Source organism: Fringilla coelebs (genome assembly GCF_963513975.1).
Source record: "Fringilla coelebs genome assembly, chromosome: 25".
NCBI classification, from domain to species: domain Eukaryota; kingdom Metazoa; phylum Chordata; class Aves; order Passeriformes; family Fringillidae; genus Fringilla; species Fringilla coelebs.
Window position 1 is genome coordinate 6,119,416 of NC_140051.1, and position 18,648 is coordinate 6,138,063.

Below are 18,648 nucleotides of genomic sequence, written 5' to 3' on the forward strand. Positions count from 1 at the left end.
CTTTCTGAAGTTGTCTGGTGATACTCTGTGTATCATGGCTGTCTCAACTGCAATATATGGTGCAACAGGGATGAGGAGAGTAGAGCATGGGTCCAGAGCCCCAGCACCCCACAGCAATTCCCAGGATCCAGGCAGTTTCCTCCCCTCCTGGGCAGTCAGCCCAAAGAGAGAAAGAACCTGCCAAATCCAGGAAAGAGACCGCACATTTTGCTCTACAGGTTCAAAAAAGAAGTGCTGATGAAAGAGCATTAACTGAAATCCCAAGGAATCATGGGATCATAGAATGTTAAGTGTTAGAAGGTTTGGTTTTGACCTTAAAGATCATTGGGATGCAAGTCCCCCTGCCATGGGCAGGGACACCTCCCACTAGATCAGGTTGTTCAAAGCCTTCTCCAGCCTGGCTTTGAACCCTTCCAGGGCTGGGGCATTCACAACCCCCTGGGCAAGAAAAAGGGGTGAGCCCTTCCACCAGGAAACCCAGCACCTCCTGCTCCTCTGCCAACCACCATGGAATATCCTCAGTCTCTGGAGTCAGCTGAGGTGACACCCTGGAATGCAACCATGATTAGCTTTGTGTAAAGCTTGGGCAGGGGTCTGGGGGCACCAGCAGCCCTGGTCAGCCTGGCTGGACACACAGGAGGAAAGGTGCCACCCCTGTGTCCTCCTGTGCCCAATGCCCTCTGTAACCCAGCACTGGCACACACTTGTGCTTCTGTTGTTTCTCCAGTTATCAACAGCAGGATTTGCTCTCCTGAACCGCGAGGAGTACAAATGATGGGTTTGTTTGTATTGTGCTAATTAGACACTGGCTGAGCTGGTATCACGCGAGCTGGCAGCTCCTGTGGCTTCCAGCAGCCCTGGCTCTGTTAATTGTGGAAGTCATTCACATCAGCTCCCTACTTCACTGGAGCTCTTGTTACTCAGTCATGTTGCAAGGTCTTGCATGGGAAGCTCAGCTCTCTAATAGATGCAAAAATCGTGGCTGAGAGCTTTGAAAAACAGGCGAAAACAGGGCTGCTCACTCGGGCACAGCTGTAAATGAGCAATTATATGTATTAATAAAAGAAATAGAAGGAAAGAAGAAGCAGGCACTGCACTTTAGGGAAGAGCAGGGTCCCTGGAGACCAAAAAGCATGGAGCCTTCCCTGGTTTCTCAATGCTGCTTCTTGCCCTGGGGAAAACTCTCTCAGGTCACCGGCAGCTGAGCAGTGTCACACACACGAGCACAAACTCTGCAGAGCCTGGGGACACTGCAGCTCCTGAAGGGCTCCATGTCCTCCCAGGCTGTTTCCAGCAAACACTCTTCCTATTCACGTCAGATATTTCAGTTCCAAATTAGTGTTTTCCAGCAAAATATACAGAATAAACTCAAAACTTCCCCAGTATTGCACCTGTCTTTACCAGCTGCAATGAACCCTCAATCACAGTGTGGGTGTGGGATTAAGGAATGTGACTTCTGAGCAATTTGGTCACTGAACTATAATTTACCAAAACCAAAGCTTGAGGAAGCCACAAACACTTGTCCAAAGCAAACAGAGCCTCGTGGGTCCCTTTAGACTCAGGGTGTTTGATGGTTCTTTTCATTTTTGAGAATATCAAAACAGGCACTTTCAACATGTATAAAACATTTCATCCCACATTTTGGAAAAGTGATGTTAATTTCCAAGCAAATCAAGCCAGGCCTTTCCAAAGGGTCAGGCAATATCTGCAGGAGCCAACAGTTTTGTTTCAGGTCAGAGCAAAACAGATTTTGGTTTATTCCAAGCATCAGTGCCTAGGTTTGGGTGGACTGGAAGGTGTTAGAGCTGAAATAAACACATTATTCCCCAAATAAATGTTGGGCGAGGAGAGCTCCTGCTTTCCTTGTTTATGGAGGATGGTTGTGGATTATTTTTTTTTTTGTTAAAGTTGGGATTAAATGTGTGAGATGGTGTTTTTTGTTCAGATTTAGATGTTTATTATATTTTATTTATATTACAGTTTTATAAATTATGAGTTTTATAGTATCTTATTTTAATAAGTTAAAAATGGAGTTGTATTTTTATAAGGTTTTTTAAGGATAAATTGTTGAATTCAGAAATGACACTGAAATTATTTTTATTTTTAACTTAATGACTAATTATTTGTGACTGGTTTTATTTTTTATCTAAATTTATAAGTTATAATTATAAATTAATAATTTATTTAAATTTATGATTTATTATATTTATAGTTGTTATTTTAATTAATTTTATTTATTATTATTGTTTTATGTATATTTATTTTTATTTAGAATTTATTTTATTTCTATTTAAATTTTTATTGTATTATATATAATATTATTTAGACTTATGAAGAAGAAGGTGAAGAAGGATTAGTTTTTGTTTTAAAACTTTATTTATTTATATATAAAAAATTATATATATAAGATATAAAAATGATGTTATGTTATGTTATGTTATGTTATGTTATGTTATGTTATGTTATGTTAATAATTTTGTTTTACATATATTTATATAAAATATAGTAATATTTTAAAATGTTAAATTTTAAGGTTTTTATTATGCAATATTATACACTTTTATTTAAACTATACACCCATAATTTTTGTTTTCTTATTTAGTTTTTAGAAGGTTTTGTTACAGTTTTAGGTTAAGTGTAGTGTTTTATTGAGGGGTTAGTGTTTGCCAGTAGAGAAAATTTACAATTCTTAGCAACTAGGTTTCTAAGAGGTGGTGTCCCCACTTACTCTTTAGAAGGTTTTTTTACAGTTTTATGGCTAAATGTAGTGTTTTCTTGAGGAGTTAGTGTTTGCCAGTACAGAAAGTTTACAATCCTTAGTACCTAGGGTTCTACCAGGTGGTGTCCTGGCTTACATTTTAGAAGGGTTTTTTTATGGTTTTAGGTTAAATGTAGGGGTTGGTGTTTGTCAGTACAGAATGTTTACAATCCTCACTATTGGAATATCACCAATATTGTGGACGGGACGAGCCTTGGCGTGTCTGGCCCTGCTGCTGAACCAAACAGCAGCACGGTGGTGTTTCACCCCACAGACACCTTGGGCCATGGCTGGGTGGTGTTTCACCCCAGGGACACTTTTGGCCATGGCTGGGTGGTGTTTCACCCCACAGACACTTTTGGCCATGGCTGGGTGGTGTTTCACCCCACAGACACCTTTGGCCGTGGCTGGGTGGTGTTTCACCCCAGGGACACTTTTGGCCATGGCTGTGTGGTGTTTCACCCCAGGGACACTTTTGGCCATGGCTGTGTGGTGTTTCACCCCACAGACACTTTTGGCCATGGCTGGGTGGTGTTTCACCCCAGGGACACTTTTGGCCATGGCTGGGTGGTGTTTCACCCCACAGACACTTTGGGCTGGCTGGGTGCTGCCCTGGGCACGTGGGGACAAGTCCAGGCGTGCAGGAGCTCTGGTGGGGCTGGGATGGAGCCTCCCCCCATAGCAGGGGCTGCTCCTCAGGGTTCCCTCTGTGGAGAAGCTTTGGGGCCATGGGGAAGGAAAGGAGTGGGTTCTGCTGAGGGTTTGGATCCAGAGCTTTATTCTGGCCCACAGCCTCTGAACCCACAGCAGCTCCAGCAGAACTCCTGACCCCGTGGCTGCTGCTCCTTTAACCCCGGGAGAGGGCAGGGAAGGGGCAGGGAGCCACCAGCCAGGGACAGGAGGGGAGGGCTCAAGGGACAAAGGACACCTGGATGGCCCAGAGCCCCCGGGGGTAGAGGGCATCCTTTGAACCTGCCCATCACTGACGCCCTTCTGGAATGGCAGGACTGACAGACAGTGCTGGGAGGGGTCAGGGTGGGGACAGGAGAGGGGACTGACACACCTGGGAGGGAATCTTCAGGGGAGGGACCCGGGGTTCTGAGGTACCCCTCAGTACCTAGGGTTCTGACGGGGTGTCCCCACTTACTTGAGAGGTCCCGTCCGACGCCGAGGGCCAGCCCGTCCTTGATCCAGAGCACGATGCCATTGTACTCGGGGATGGCGCAGAGCAGCGTCACCGGCTGCCCCGCGATCACCACCTGGTCCTGCGGCTGCTGCGTGAACGAGGACGCCTGGCCTGCACAGGAACAAGAGAGGAACAGGACACTGTCAGCTCTGCAGTGCTTCCTGCTCCATGCACTTCCTTGGGATGCAGTGGGACAGCACACTCCTGGCACAGCACAAATGGGATACTGAGCGCAGCAGCTCTCAATTATGTGTTTGCTTAATTACGTGATTGCCCCATAGAATGATGGAATGGGTTGGAAGGGACCTTAAAGCTCATCCTGTTCACAGGGAGGAATTCCTGCCCAATACCCCATCCATCCCTGCCCTCTGGCAGTGGGAGCCATTCCCTGTGTCCTGTCCCTCCAGGCCTTGTCCCCAGTCCCTCTCCAGCTCTCCTGGAGCCCCTTCAGGCCCTGGCAGGGGCTCTGAGCTCTCCCTGGAGCCTTCTCCTCTCCAGGTGAGCACCCCCAGCTCTCCCAGCCTGGCTCCAGAGCAGAGGAGCTCCAGCCCTGGAGTATCTCTGCAGCCTCCTCTGGATTCATTTCAGAAGCTCCACATATTTCCTGTGCTGAGGACCCAGAGGTGGACACAGTACTTTTTGACAGACAAATATTTGCAATATTTTTGCTCCCTGGGGGGAAAAGAAAGCTCCAACCAAGAGGCACCAGCATTTCTTGTAACTGTTTTATTCCAAATTGTGGTGGTAGTGTTTCAGCCACAATGATCACAGACAGAGAAGCAGCAGGATGTTCAGCAGCAGCAATATTTTATATTACACATAATAAAAGAGGATGTTGATCCTCTGCTTCTGAGCCTTGCTCCCACCTCGTGTGCTCTCTGAAATCAGGATGTGCAAGGAAACAACCTGCTATAAAACACACAGGGAAACAACCAACTGCTGCTGTTCTGCTCCTTCCCCAGGTGTCACCTCCTGGCATTTGCTGGGAGCTTCCCACACATCTGGAGGGGAAGGGAAGGCTCAGCTCTGCCTCAGCACTGCCTTTCTCGAAGCTGCATTGTCAAACTCACACATTTCTCCTCACCCTTCCCTACCTGCAATGCTGCAATAACAAATCCCAGCCCTGGGTCATCTCCTGCCATGGTGGGATGTCTCACACCTCAGGTGTGACGTGGCACTTCTCATTTTCCATGGGAAACACTCCAGTCACTCTAACCTCTTCCACAGCAGAGTTTACTCAGCATTAAGTTTTATTTTGACTCTCTCTTGGCTTTGCCATGATTGAAAATTATCCAGAGAATCAGAGAATCCCAGAATGGTTTGGGTTGGGATGGATCTTTAAGCCCATCTGCCACGGGCAGGGACACCTTCCTCTATGCCAGGGTGCTCCAAGCCACATCCAGCCTGGCCTCGGAGGTTCCAGGGAGTCAAAGTGTTAAATCCTGCTGTTTCTTTTCCTTTCCATAATGAGTGCATGGGACAACCCCAAAATGTCCCTGCAGAAATTATATATCTATATATCTATGTAATATGTTATATTACATAGTCTGAAGCTGGAAGATCCTAAATGTGGGGCCATTTCAGGCAGATCTGCTGATATCTGGGCTGCTGTGAGTACAGTCTTTTGTGTGAGTTGGTTGAAGAGCATCCCAATTGCTCTGCCACCACTTAGTGTTGCTCTGATTCTGGATTCAGGGGATGATTTGGGAAAGAGGTGTTGGGGGGAAGGCAGAACCACTGAATTGCCCCTCACTGAGTTACCTGTGGGGTTTGTAGGACCAGGAGCCTCTCTGGGTAGGAATTATGGCCCTGCATCAGGCAGGAATTCAGAGCCTGTGCCCTCCACTGAGTGTCTGTTCAGTCCATGGAAGGGGACTGGGCTGGAGGAAAAATTCCTCTTGAAAACCAATTTGTCAAAGCGGGACAGTCTCCATGTGATCCACCCCAAATCAATTCAATCCTAATTTACACCGACCCCATTTAATCATTGCCTGGTGATTAATCCAGAACCAAGGTTAAGTGTGACACAAGTTCTTGCATCTGAACTTGTTTCCAGATGAGCTGCAGGGCCCTTCCTACAGGGCAGGGCTCCAAAGCTCCATCATTTCCCAGCTCACGCTGTTGAACCAAAGTGGGCCCCCACATAAGTGCTTATATTTCAACTTAATTTATTATAGCTTCAGCTTGCTCTTAGCCACCTAAAGGAGCACAGGGAAAAGCAGAGCTGTCCTTTTGAAATTCCAGATGTTTTACATTACAGGAAGGTAAAAAGCCCACTTGAAATTTTTGCAGATCTCCAGGAGCACCTTGGGCACCTTATTCATGGGTATTTTGAAGATCCCAGGTCTCCCAGCACTCACATATCTCCAAGGAACTCTGATTTCCACCCCAGATACTCCAAAAAACCACAGTGGTGGCTCTTGGCGTGGTGCTACCTGCACAACAGGGCAGGTTAATTCCAGAGGAGATTCCAGGTTTTCCTGCTGGGAGGCACTTGCTGGAATTCTGGTGGCCTCTGACACAAACCCTTGTGCTAAGGTTTAAATATTTGATTTCAAAGGGAATATGAGTCAGCTCTGTATTTTTTGGTTTTGGATTCATAAAGGACAAGCAGGGAAAATGGGATGAGAGAGAAAACTCAGAAAGCAGAAAAAGTGGGTGTTTTGCTTTGTTGTTTTGTTGTTTTATTTTAATATATACTTTCCACCCACTAACCGGGTTTTCACAGCTCACTCTGTAATCCTGACAATTCTCAAGGCAGAGCTGGGTGAGCAGGGACAGTGCAGGGAGGCAGCAATAACCCAAAAAGATTTGTTTTATCAGTGAGAATTATCAGCTTGTCAGCTGGGAGCTGCACGAGCTCTAATGAGAACGCAGAGGCACAAAGTGGTGTCTGTGCCCTCTGCAAATGCCCATTAAGCACAGGCTTCATTTGGTAATTGCTGCTGGAAATGAAGCTCTTTTTATGTTTTATTTTTCCTTTTTCTCCTATTTCTTGATTTGTTTTAAAGATGAGCTGATGGCCATGGAAAATCAGAGCAGAAACATGGCATATGTCTCCTGTATTTTTCTTCCCTCTGTTTGTTCAGTGTGAAGAATTGTCACTTAAACCCATTTTTTATTCATCCAAGGTTCCATTTCAGCTACAAACAGCTCAGACTCAGTCACAGGAGAGGAAAGATGGGTGTAAGGACCTTAAGAGCATTACCTGGCCCAGTCCCTGCTCCACAGCAGGATCATCTCTCCCTAAATCTCAGATAAAAAAAAAAGAAAAAAGTACTGAAGACAGAGCTCAACTCACTTTCAAATCAGCTTAAAGTCTGATTACTGGGTTTAACTGGGTTTGGAAGATCAGAGGCCTGTCCACGTTACAGCTTATGTCTTAATGTCAAAGGAACAAGTAATTTGCAGAAAAGTTTTAAGGGAGATAAGATACTTGACAGAAAATAACTGAAAATGGGGAGATTGGGAAAGGGTGATTTACAAATGCAGGCTGAGCATTTTCAGCTACAAGAAAATGGGCTGAAAGATGTCAGTTGGGTATTCTTCCAGGAATGTTTAAAATGGAATTACAAAAGGATGCTTTGGTTTCAAAGCAGGAGGTTTGACTCTAACCTGTTGGGCAAGCAGGAGCTTCCAAGCTTCTCCCCTTCTACTATAGAGTTTCAGCAAAAAATACTGGTTAATCCAAACCTCTGCAGAATTGGAGTTCATCAGAGAATCATGGAATTGTTTGGGTTGGAAGAGAACTTAAAAGCCCATCCAGTTCCACCCCCTGCCATGGGCAGGGACACCTTCCCCTATCCCAGGGTGCTCCCAGCCCTGCCCAGCCTGGCCTTGGGCACTGCCAGGGATCCAGGAGCAGCCACAGCTGCTCTGGGCACCCTGTGCCAGGGCCTGCCCACCCTCACAGGGAACAATTCCTAATTCCCAATCTCCCATCCATCCCTGCCCTCTGGCAGTGGGAGCCATTCCCTGTGTCCTGTCCCTCCATCCTTGTCCCCAGTCCCTCTCCAGCTCTCCTGGAGCCCCTTCAGGCCCTGCCAGCTCTCCCTGGAGCCTTCTCCTCTCCAGGTGAGCACCCCCAGCTTTCCCAGCCTGGCTCCAGCCCTCGAGCATCTCCATGGGCTGCTCTGGACTGGCTCCAGCAGCTCCAGGTCCTTCCTGTGCTGGGACCCCAAAGGCAGATACAGCTCACCACATCAGCCCAACAAGAGTCCAGGCATGGCCCCCTCATCACCATCTCCTTGTCACCTCCTGCTGCACAAAGCATCCCCAAATCGATTCTAGAAGTGCTGCATGGCAAAGCTGGGAGACGCAACAACTTGTCCATGTGTCCCCAACCCAAGTGTAGCCGTGTTTTACTTCCACATCCCATCTTCTCCCAAGTGTAGAGACTTGGAATATTTTCAAAGAAATGACTGATTTGATGCCTGGCTTCCTGGGAACTTCACTGGGAATCACTGGGCTCTGACTCTGCCCCTGAGAGTGTCCATGTGAGGATCTGCCCATCCAGCACAGAGATGCTCTGAGCAGAAGCAAAGCTCAGGGCTCTGAACTCGTTGTTGATTTTTTTGGTTTTGTTTTAAAAGCAAACAGCTATGGAAATGAGATGCTAATGATGCCACTTGGCCGGGGTCCAGCACAAGCCCAGTGTCCCCCTGCACTGTGGAGCTGCCCTGCAGCTGGATGTGCACTGTCACCACAGGTCACCTGCTGGGACCAGAGGAGCTCTTGATCCCAGAGCCTTCCCATCTCCTCCTCTTGCTGCTTTGCCCTCTCCCTGAGGAGCTGCCAGGCACCAGCAGGACCCCCTTGCTGGCCCCCAAGCTCCTGCCTTGCCCTCTCATGTGGGGCACTTCTGCAGCCACTGAAACCCAAGGGCAGGAACAAAAGGGGACAGTGAAGGCACCACAGTGAAGAGCACACAGTCAAGAACACTAACCCTGCTTTCAAAAACCCCAGGCTGGATCCTTGTGAAATCACAAGTGTGTCATAAAAGCTAAAGGAAGAAAAAAGGAGGGAAAGAGAGAGAATGACTTTAGAACTCTTTCTATTTCCTTAATGGATTTTGCACCTGTGGCTCCTGTTCCTCAGTGTTTCTCTGTAATGTTGCCTTGTTCTTTCAAACAAAGGCTGAGTCTCTTCTCTGTTTGTGACTTCCAAGGGAAATAACACTGCCAGTGCCAGGGCATTGCTTTTCAGATGTCTCAACGCCCACGGATGGCGAGAAGGCCCAAAAATCCTGTTTAACAACCCAGAAAACAGAGGAAGGCACCTACACAATGACATTGCCACGGTCTGTGCTGCAGCAGGACCTTGAAGCCCCTTCCATTGCTGAAGCCAGAGTCTGTGACAGGCTTTTAAAGCTCTCTGAAGACTGAAATCTGTTTGCATGAGTTCCTGGCTGAATTATTTCAGCTTGCAGCCTCTTGTGCCCAAACCAGCAACCGGGAGCAGCAGAAAGTTAAATTTTCATTACCCAAGAGGAGTGAGTATTGTAGTAGGAAGCGAGGGACTCACCGAGGGAACAATGACTCATTAGAAATGGAGACATTGTGGCTGCTTTTATGTAAGTGAAGCTTTGAATGTCCATTGTGCTCTGAAAAGAATTAGTCCTTTTTGTTGAGGAGAGCATAGAAGTGGAGAAGGAGGACTATGAGCTCCTTGTCAAAATATTACTGTTCTGAAATGAAAGGCCTGGTGATTAGGAGTGGTGGGACATTCTCCTTGTCCCTCAGTGGGAAGAGCTGATCCTTCCCTCAGCTTGGGGCCGTCACGACGCGTGGTGGGAGGATGATCAAGGGGCTGCGGTGAGACATCCTAATCCTACACAACATCCCAGGAGGGGCTGGCTGCAGACCAAGCAGATCCCACCTGATGGATATCAGGGCATTTCAGCCCAGGGGCTGAAATTACACCTGGTTTCAGGAAAGTCAGCCCAGCTTGGGGCTGGTTTCTTGTGGCACGACACCTGGAGATGGAGCCATCTCTTGGCCACGGAGAGGGCTGGGAAGAGCTGGCTCTGTGCCCACGTTTCCCAGCAGAGCAGGGCCTGGCTCTGCACCACCCCACACAGCTCCTGCTATGGCTCTGTGACAAACAGGCCGGTTCTCAGTGCTCCTTTGGGTCCCCTCCCTGGAGCCAAGGACAGCGAGCCCCTGCACAGGGCCCATCGTGCTCCGGAACACGTGCCCACATTGATTTTCAGATGAGGAGGAAGAGCAAGCAGACAAAAGCTTTACATTATTTACAAAGCTCTCTGGAATTGTCAGTCATGGGGAAGCACAGGGAGGAGCTGTGCAGGCAGCAGAGCTGCTCATGACCTGCCTGCAGCCCAATTCCCTCCCTGGTGGGACACATCTCCCACACCTGCACTGAGGTGGAGCCCAAGGCCTGGCCGGGTACAGAGCACAGGGAAGAGGGAGCCACGTGTTCCCAGGGGCAAGGATTTCTCCAGACAAGGACAGAGATGAGCTTTTCTAACAGAATCAGAGAAGCAAAGAGCTGTGGCTGCCCAGACAGGAGCAGAGGGATGGCACCAGTGATGCTGCCCTCAGTGAGGGGATGTGGATCAGCCTCCCCACGGGACAGCCCCTTGCTGGTGATGGCCACAGCCACGTCAGACACTTCCTTGAGCTTCACAGCACAAATAAGAGAGGTAGCTTGAGTTCAGCTCTTGCATAAGATTTCTGTTTTTTAAAATTTGGCTTCCTTGGGGAAAAAATAAAATCAAATCCGTTTGAACAAAAATGTCAGTTTGGCCTTTTTTTTAGAGAGACTGCGTAAGTCCAGCTCACATGGCCTCAGTGCTGAATTATTCAACTTGAAAGAAACCAAAGCACAACACAAAGTCAAGGGATGACTCAGGTGTATGGCATGGTGCTGGTCACTGACCAGCTGTGAGACCTGGCAGAGGTGTTCCTGCTCCAGGAGGGAAGCAGGAGCTGAGCTCAAGCCTTGCTCCACCTGCCCCACCTTGCTCCACAGCCACCTATGCAGCTGCCAGGGGAAGGTGTGGGGTGCACTGAGGTGAAACCAAAGCCAAAGGGATGCCCAGGGAAAGCAATGAAGAATAGGGCAGTGAATCTGGGAAAGGGGCTGGACCAGACAGGCTGAGGGAGGCTGGAGGAAAGGAGGCTCAGGGAGGAACTTCTCCCTCTCCACAGCTCCCTCTGACTAGTGGGGGCCAGACTCTGCTCCCAGGGAACAAGGGATAGGACAAGGAAATGGCCTCAAGTCCCAGCAGGGGAGGCTTAGGTTGGATCTTTCTGTGTTCTTCACAGAAAGGGTTGCAAAGCATTGGAAGGGGCTGTCCAGGGCAGTGTGGGGTCCCTATCCCTGGGGTGTTCACAAGATGTGTGGATGTGGCACCTGGGGACACGGCTTAGCGATGAATACATTGGAGGTGCTGGGTTGAGGGTTGGACAAGATGATCTTAAGTCTTTTTCAAACTAAATGACCCTGTGGTCCTAATGCCAGCTGCCAGAGCAGAGTTTAAGGTGCAAAGCCAGTGCTCTGCTCTCCTGCCTGGCCATGACCAGCTCTCAGCAAGCCCATGTGCTGAGCTGAGTTCATCCCGCAGTGATGTCAGATATTTTCCTGGCACTGCTTTGAGAGGAACCATCAACATCCCACTGTGTCCACTAAGTAGCTTCAAACAGGAAACAGGGAAATTTTGAGTAAGATATTAAACCTTTCAGAGATCTTTTTGTCTATTAGTCACAGAGGCAAGAGATCTGAACTATCGAGTGTTCTGCTGGCTTTGATACCCACATGAAATCCCAGCACTGCTTTCAAAGTCACTGTGAGGAGTTTGATCAGCCATGCAGAAAGGGCTGAAATGTCATCAGCTGCTCTGTTATTAGCTGTTATTGGGAAAGGTGTAAGATATCCTTACTGTGGGATATTTATTATTCCAGCTTCCTGCTGGGCTCGTTTGGCCCCGAGCAGGCAGCATGGGGCCGGGTAGCTCAGTCCTTTGGGGACAGACTGTCCATGTACCCAAGCTGCTCTTAGCCACAGGCAACCTCAGCAAGCCCAAAGGATAGCAGCTCTTTAGTGATTTATCAGCTCTTTTGTGATTCCAGCTCTCTGCTTGCTAAGGTGCCCAGGCTAGCTGGGAAGCAGATGTGAGAGAGGAGAAGACTTGTCCTGGAGTTCCACCGTGAGGGTTTTATTGGGGGGTCTGTGAAGGGTTCCAGCAATGGCTCTTCTGCCCAGAATGGGGCTAAAGCAGCCCATCATATAGGGTATGGGGGGGATCAGGAATTGTCCCATAGCAGGGGTTCAGGAGAAGTGACCTATGGGGTTACAGAGAGATAAACTGGGGTCTGAAAGGCAGAAGAGAGGGGCTTCTGGCTTTTTCACCACTTGGCATTTCCTCTCTCTAGGCCTCAGCCCTGCACAGAGCTTTAGCAGGGCCTGTGCCTGCTACAATTTATTAGCAAACTCTTCCCAGCAGCAGCCTGGAGAACTACCTCTTGTGAGATTAAACGCCTGCTCCTGGGAGCTGCACTGATAGGAAACAAACTGATGTACTGCATTGAGGCGCCAAAAAGCAGCATTCAAGTGACCTTATGGACTAGATCACACTGAATATTCCAGCTGCATGCATGGCTCCAGGCTCCAGGGATGGCTCCTGGCTCTGTAGATGGCTCCAAGCTCTGTGGGTGGCTCCAGAATCCCTGGATGGCTCCTGGCTGCTCCACTCTCACAGCCTCTCCTGCTGCCCAGATGCACTGAGCTCTCAGCAGGCAGCATTATCTCCTATTAGACAAGGTGCCAGAGCTGGGATGTGTGCTTTGGGGCACACAGAACTTTGCAGGGTTGGAGGTAGAGGCAGCAAACTGGACTAGGTGGTGTTTTACCCAGGGCCAGCACAGGAGGAGGGGGAAAAGCAGGCAAGCTGTTGCAGGGAGGTGGCAGAGGAGCTGAAGGGTCAGCAAGAGGCAAAGCTGGTGGTGTCACTAAAGCTGTGGCAGAGAGGTGTGAGAGCTTCCTCACACCCTGGGCTGGGGCCAGCACCTCATCCCAGTGCCTGGGCTGCTGTGGCTCCCTCTCCAGGGGCAGCTGTAAGCTCTGAGCCTATGCCAAGGGCACAGGGTGATCCCTTGCTGGGAACAGGGACAGTGGCACCAGCAGCTGTTCCAGAGGCACTGGAAACCCTGGGCAGGTGCTGAGGACCAATCCCTCATGGAGATGAGCAGAAGGGAATAGATTTCCTCCCATCGATCCACCTGCAGACCCGGCTCCACTGAGCACAGCCAATGACTCCAAGAAATATTTTGTTAGCCGTGCTCCTGAGGAAGCTGTGGCACAGTAAGAAATCACCATTTGCTCTCCTGTCAAGGTGCAGTGTCCTGGCACAGCTCCCCAGGCCAGGCTGATGGGCTCAGGGGGGAGAGCAGAGCAGGGGATGCTCCTGCTCTAGTAATTCCAGCCAAGCAGCTCTCTCTGTGGCAACTCCAGCTGCTTTTTGGATGATAACTATTTGTAGCTCAGAAAGGAGGTGGCAGGTCCCCAGCTGCAGGAGCCTTGCACAGACACTCCTGGGACCTAAAACCTCCCACTTGAATCCAGAGAGAAGAAAAAGGAACTTTTCCTTCTAAAAAATAACAGCAGATGTGCAAAGCAGTGGGCAGCAGCCTGCCTGCACCAGGTCTCCCAGATAAAATCCTGAAGGATTTTTATCCCTTGTGACCTTCTGAAATCTCTCAGGTGATCCCCCTTTCCTGGATTACAGTAAATCCAAGCGCCTCCCCTTTGCCCACCCTTTGTTCCCAGATCAGGGCTGCTCTTTTGAACTAGAGTCCTTTAAATCTCAGCTCATCTTTGAGTTAGAGGGCACAGAGGACACTCATCCATAGGAAAACGAGAAGGATGAATAATCCATTTCACAAACGATTTGGAGATTTCAAAGTCTGGCTCTGCTCCCAGGAAGAGCTGCAACTGGAAGTTGTGCAGTTCACGGGGTGGAAAATTAGAGCAAAGAGCTTGCCTTGGGTCGCACCATGTTTCACTTCTATCCTCGTTTTTCAAAATCTGTTATCGCACACTATGAGGCATGGAGAGAAATCAGAATGAAGATGCAGCTCAGAACAGAAAATGCAGATATTGAATGTTACATTCTCTGCATATGGAAGTGGGGTTGGATGATCTTTAAGGTCCCCTCCAACCCAAACTGCTCTGGGATTCTATAATATTAAAATGAGTGGAAAATTCTGCCCTTTCTCACAATAATTTTAACTAGTTTTGCTACAGATTGGTGAGACATTGTGTAGATTGGAGAGTCCATCCAAGGACTGGTTAAATGAGTCTCTCTACAGGGTGTTTCCATCTCTGCAGGTGTTGGAAGTGCCACCATCAAAGATTCCCCTACCAGATACTTCCCTGAACAAGAAACGCCTTGGTGGCACCAAAGCTCACGGATGGAGGGAAGAGAAGGCAGGAATAAATCTTATTATTGCCCTGGAAAAACATTTTTTCCCTTTATTTTTAACTAACTTTTTTTATTAGCTAGAACAAAAGATATTGCCAGGACTGTAACAAAAACTTCTTCTTCTCCTTCATCTTCTCCAGAAATGTCCCATCTCATTCCCAAATTCCTTACAACTTTTGAGTTTAAATCCAAGCAAAAAACAAAATTTGTGCACTTGTGCATTGGATGCTCCTGTCAGATTCTCCATTTCACTCCACATCTTATTACACTTTCACTCTTAATGCTGAAATGCTGGGAAGCTGCTGTCTGCATGAAACATCACCTGGGTGGCTTCTGGGGGAGCTCCTGGCCAGATGAGCTCTGGGATATTGCAGAGCAGGCTGTGGACTCACTCCAGCTCCTGCTGTTTACCAGAGCAGGGCGGGATTGCTCGGGGTTGTGTTGTGTGAATTATCAGCTCTGAAGATGAAGTGGAGTGAGAATTAGCAGGTTTCTGCTATAATTATTGTTTGCTTGGATTTTTACAAGTGGAAGTGATTGTAAATATGTGCAATTTTTTTTACACATGCAAGATTCATATTTAAAATTAAAACAAATTATTCTGAAAAACAGCCTAAAGTGAAGTATATGCAATACAAACACAACAAAAAGTGGCAGGGGGAAGGCAGGAGGGGTTGGAGATGCTGAGATGAACAGACAGGGAGCAGATCATCTCTGAGGAGGAAATGTTTCACACACGTGCCCATCTTGTTATCCCAGGAAGATGCTTAAAAATTCACTTACTTCTCTGTCTATATGTGGAAGCTTAATAAAAGCTCCCCTCCCTGAAAATTGTGGCTACACTATCCCCAGAGCCAAGGAAATGCCTAGAAAGTTCATTTATCCATCACAGAAGAGGCCAGTGACCTGCACCACTGCTGACAACAACCAGCTGGTGCTTTTCACCTGGGTTTTACCCAGTAAAGCAAAGAACCATGAAAAATGAGAGGCAATGTGAATCCAGTCAATATTTACAGCCCTGCAACTGCTTTGTCAGCCCAGGTGCAGCCCTGGGAGAGGCCCAGGGAAGGGGCTGTCCCTTGTCAGACAGACCCCGTGGCTTCTCCCCTTCCCTGCTGGAGGAGAAGGGAGGCTCGGGGGGGACCCAGATTATTGAACATGGATTTTGCTGTTTGTTTTGTCACCATCTCCTTCTCAATGCTCCCCACTGCAGAGTCAACAGCTGCCTGGTGCAAAACCCCGGTCCAAGAGCAGATCAGCACATTCCAGCCTGCTGTGTTAATTAGCAGGTAATGAGAGATGCTGTCAATAAACTCAGCTGTGTCTGACCCCCCTCCTGGGCGCTGCCTGCAGGACTCGGGAATGATGAGCCCTGCTGGGGTCACTTAGGAGATGATGTGCTCTCACCCCAGAGCAGAGGCACAGCTTTGGGAGAGTTCACACAACCAGCACAGCAACAAAGGCTTTTCACTCAGGTTCTTGGGGCATAGCTGGAGGAAATGCTTTTCCACCTGGGTTGCTGGTAGAGGAGTCCTTGCTCAGGGTTCAGACCTGGTACTGTAAAACCAGGAGTCAAAACGAAAGGAAGTTCATTATCATTAATCAGGAGTTGGACTCGGTGATCCTTGTAGATCCCTTCCAAGTCAGTGTATTCCAGTATTGCATTATTCTCTAAGTATAGAGTTATACTCCCCTGGAGTAAATCAGTGGAAATCGCTCCCCAAGGATTCTGCACTCTTGAGAACTTATCTGCAGTGGGGATAAACACCCCTGAGGGGTAAATAAAAACAAATAAACAACAACAACAACAAAAAACCAACACCCCAAAAGTACATGCATAAATAAATGAGGTTCTTTTGCAGCTTAAATCAGAGCAAACTTCAAATGCAGGTCCCTTTTCAGGCTGAAATCCTGAGGAATGGTGAGAGGAAAGTCCCCAAACAGTAACAGTTGCCTGTGCCATGTCCATTTCTGACTTGAGGAAAAGCTCCCTGCCTTCAAGGTGGCAGGAACATAACCTGTTTGAGGCCTCAGAGAGAGACACATAACCATCATCATCATTTTTAAGGAGCAATGTGCACCACAGTGCCTTACGGACACCTATAAATTACCCAGCACCCGCCTGCCAGCTCAGCCTAAGCTCGATATTGCCTGCAGTAATTATTTGGATCAAATGCAGTTTATCTGCTTCATATTTGTGTTTCTGTGCTCTCTGGTAACTTATAAATGTCATTGCAGTGTTTATTTGTTATAATGAAACTTAATGACGTTTGAAACCAATGGCTGTGGTTGCAGGCTGCAGGTTCGAAGTAATCTCTTCATCTTTGAAGCAGGAGGCCCAATGATAACATTAAATTATCCTACAGAAAAGGAAGATGTATGCAGACAGATATTCAGGCCTGTGTATTATTCATTGGAGAGATGACTAGCAATGAGCCACAGTGCCTAAGGCAATGGACTCAAAGCATTGTCACCCAGCAAGGCAAATGTTCCTGTCCAAGGGGAGCCAGTTGTCAAGCCACGAGCCCAAGTGCATCTCAATCTGTTTTATTAAATCTTCGAAGGCATGCTGGGTGCCAGACGCCCGTGTGAGATGGCTGGCAGGGAAGAAATGAGGTGGGGCTACTGTAAAACAGCAGAGCTGTGTCAGGAGGGGGAGCATCCAGCTTTGGGAGGCATCAGAGGTGGGGGGGGAGCAGTGCAGGAGGGTTGGGACCCCACCCCAGCCAGTTGCTGGGTGCTGAAGGCTGTTCTCCCTCCATGCAAGATCCAGAATAAACTTTTCTTGCTTTGCTTCAGGCGCTGCTCCTTGTCCTCCCTCCTTCTGAATAATTTCCTCCCTTGGTTTCTATTTCTGTGTGTATTTATAGACTCTGGTCGTGTCTCCCCTTGAGCCTCCTCCAGACTATATAAATTTACCTCCTCCAGTCTCTCCTCTTACAACCTGCTGCCGAATCCCTGGGCCACTCCTGGCACTGCAGTCAGAATTCTCCCTGGCTTTGCTCCGTGCTCTCCCCTGCAGGGCCCGGTGCTGCCGCCGTGCCAGTCCCACCGCAGCCCACGTGCAGCTGCACAATTACTGCTGCTGATCACCTCGGGACCTGCTGAAGCAAAATGCCCGTGGCAACAGCCAGGAACATCTTTCCCTCAGCTCCCTCAGTGCTGTCAGGAGTGTGGAAATGTGGAAGTACCCAACACTCAAAGAGCTTTAACCCCTGCAGCACAGCTGAGCTGTGCAGCTTCTGGTTTTTGAGCTGCTTTCCTTCACATGGGCTGGGCTGGTGCTCCCACACCTCCTGCTCAGACTGCTGCATCCCCCAGAAATATGGAAACAGCCTCACTAGACCCCTCCTCACAGGGGCAGCGAAACTTTAGGGTCTGCAGGAAACTGGACCCCAGTGAAGTTTGGCTTTTTATCTTCACCTGCTTCTCCTGCACAGGGTCACAAGGTCTGGAAATGCCCTGTGCCCCCAGCAGCAAAGCTCCATCCTCTGCTCTGGCCCTGAGCAATGGGACAGCGGGGCCAGAGAGTGAGGGAAGGGGTTCTGCCCTGCTCAGATGAGACCCCACCTGCAGTGCTGCCTCCAGCTGGGGGGGTCTTCATCATTGGAAAGACATGAACCAACTGCAGTGAGGCCAGAGGAGGCCATGGAGATGCTCTGAGGGCTGAAGGCTCTCTGCTCTGGAGCCAGGCTGGGAGAGCTGGGGGTGCTCACCTGGAGAGGAGAAGGCTCCAGGGAGAGCTCAGAGCCCCTGGCAGGGCCTGAAGGGGCTCCAGGAGAGCTGGAGAGGGACTGGGACAAGGATGGAGGGACAGGACACAGGGAATGGCTCCCACTGCCAGAGGGCAGGGATGGATGGGAGATTGGGAATGAGGAATTGTTCCCTGTGAGGGTGGGCAGGCCCTGGCACAGGGTGCCCAGAGCAGCTGGGGCTGCCCCTGGATCCCTGGCAGTGCCCAAGGCCAGGCTGGGCAGGGTTTGGAGCAGCCTGGGACAGTGGAATCTGTCCCTGCCCATGGCAGGGGATTGGAACAAGATGGTCTTTAAGTTCCCTTCCAACCCAAGCCATTCCATAATTCTTTGATTCTGTGATACCCATGAGTCTCTCTTCTTTCCCAGGGCTGTTGTGTGAAGCCATTCCAAATCCCTGAACTACTCTGAGAGTGCCAATGTTTAGAGCTTCAGCTTCATGTGATTGCAGGGCAAGATTGTTTCCCCCAGACCCTCCAAGGACCAGCCCATGGGGCACATCCATCACTGG

General features: G+C 48.9%; 1 protein-coding gene across 1 annotated transcript in view; it reads right to left on the bottom strand.

Moving 5' to 3' along the window:
• Positions 1 to 18,648, bottom strand: part of KIRREL3 (kirre like nephrin family adhesion molecule 3) — a gene marked incomplete at both ends in the record, with an annotated part of 375,278 nt that overhangs the window by 103,418 nt on the left and 253,212 nt on the right. The window contains one exon of the mRNA XM_084221395.1: positions 3,906 to 4,055. Coding sequence (XP_084077521.1) covers positions 3,906 to 4,055 — 150 coding nt within the window. The remainder of the gene's footprint in view (positions 1 to 3,905; positions 4,056 to 18,648) is intronic.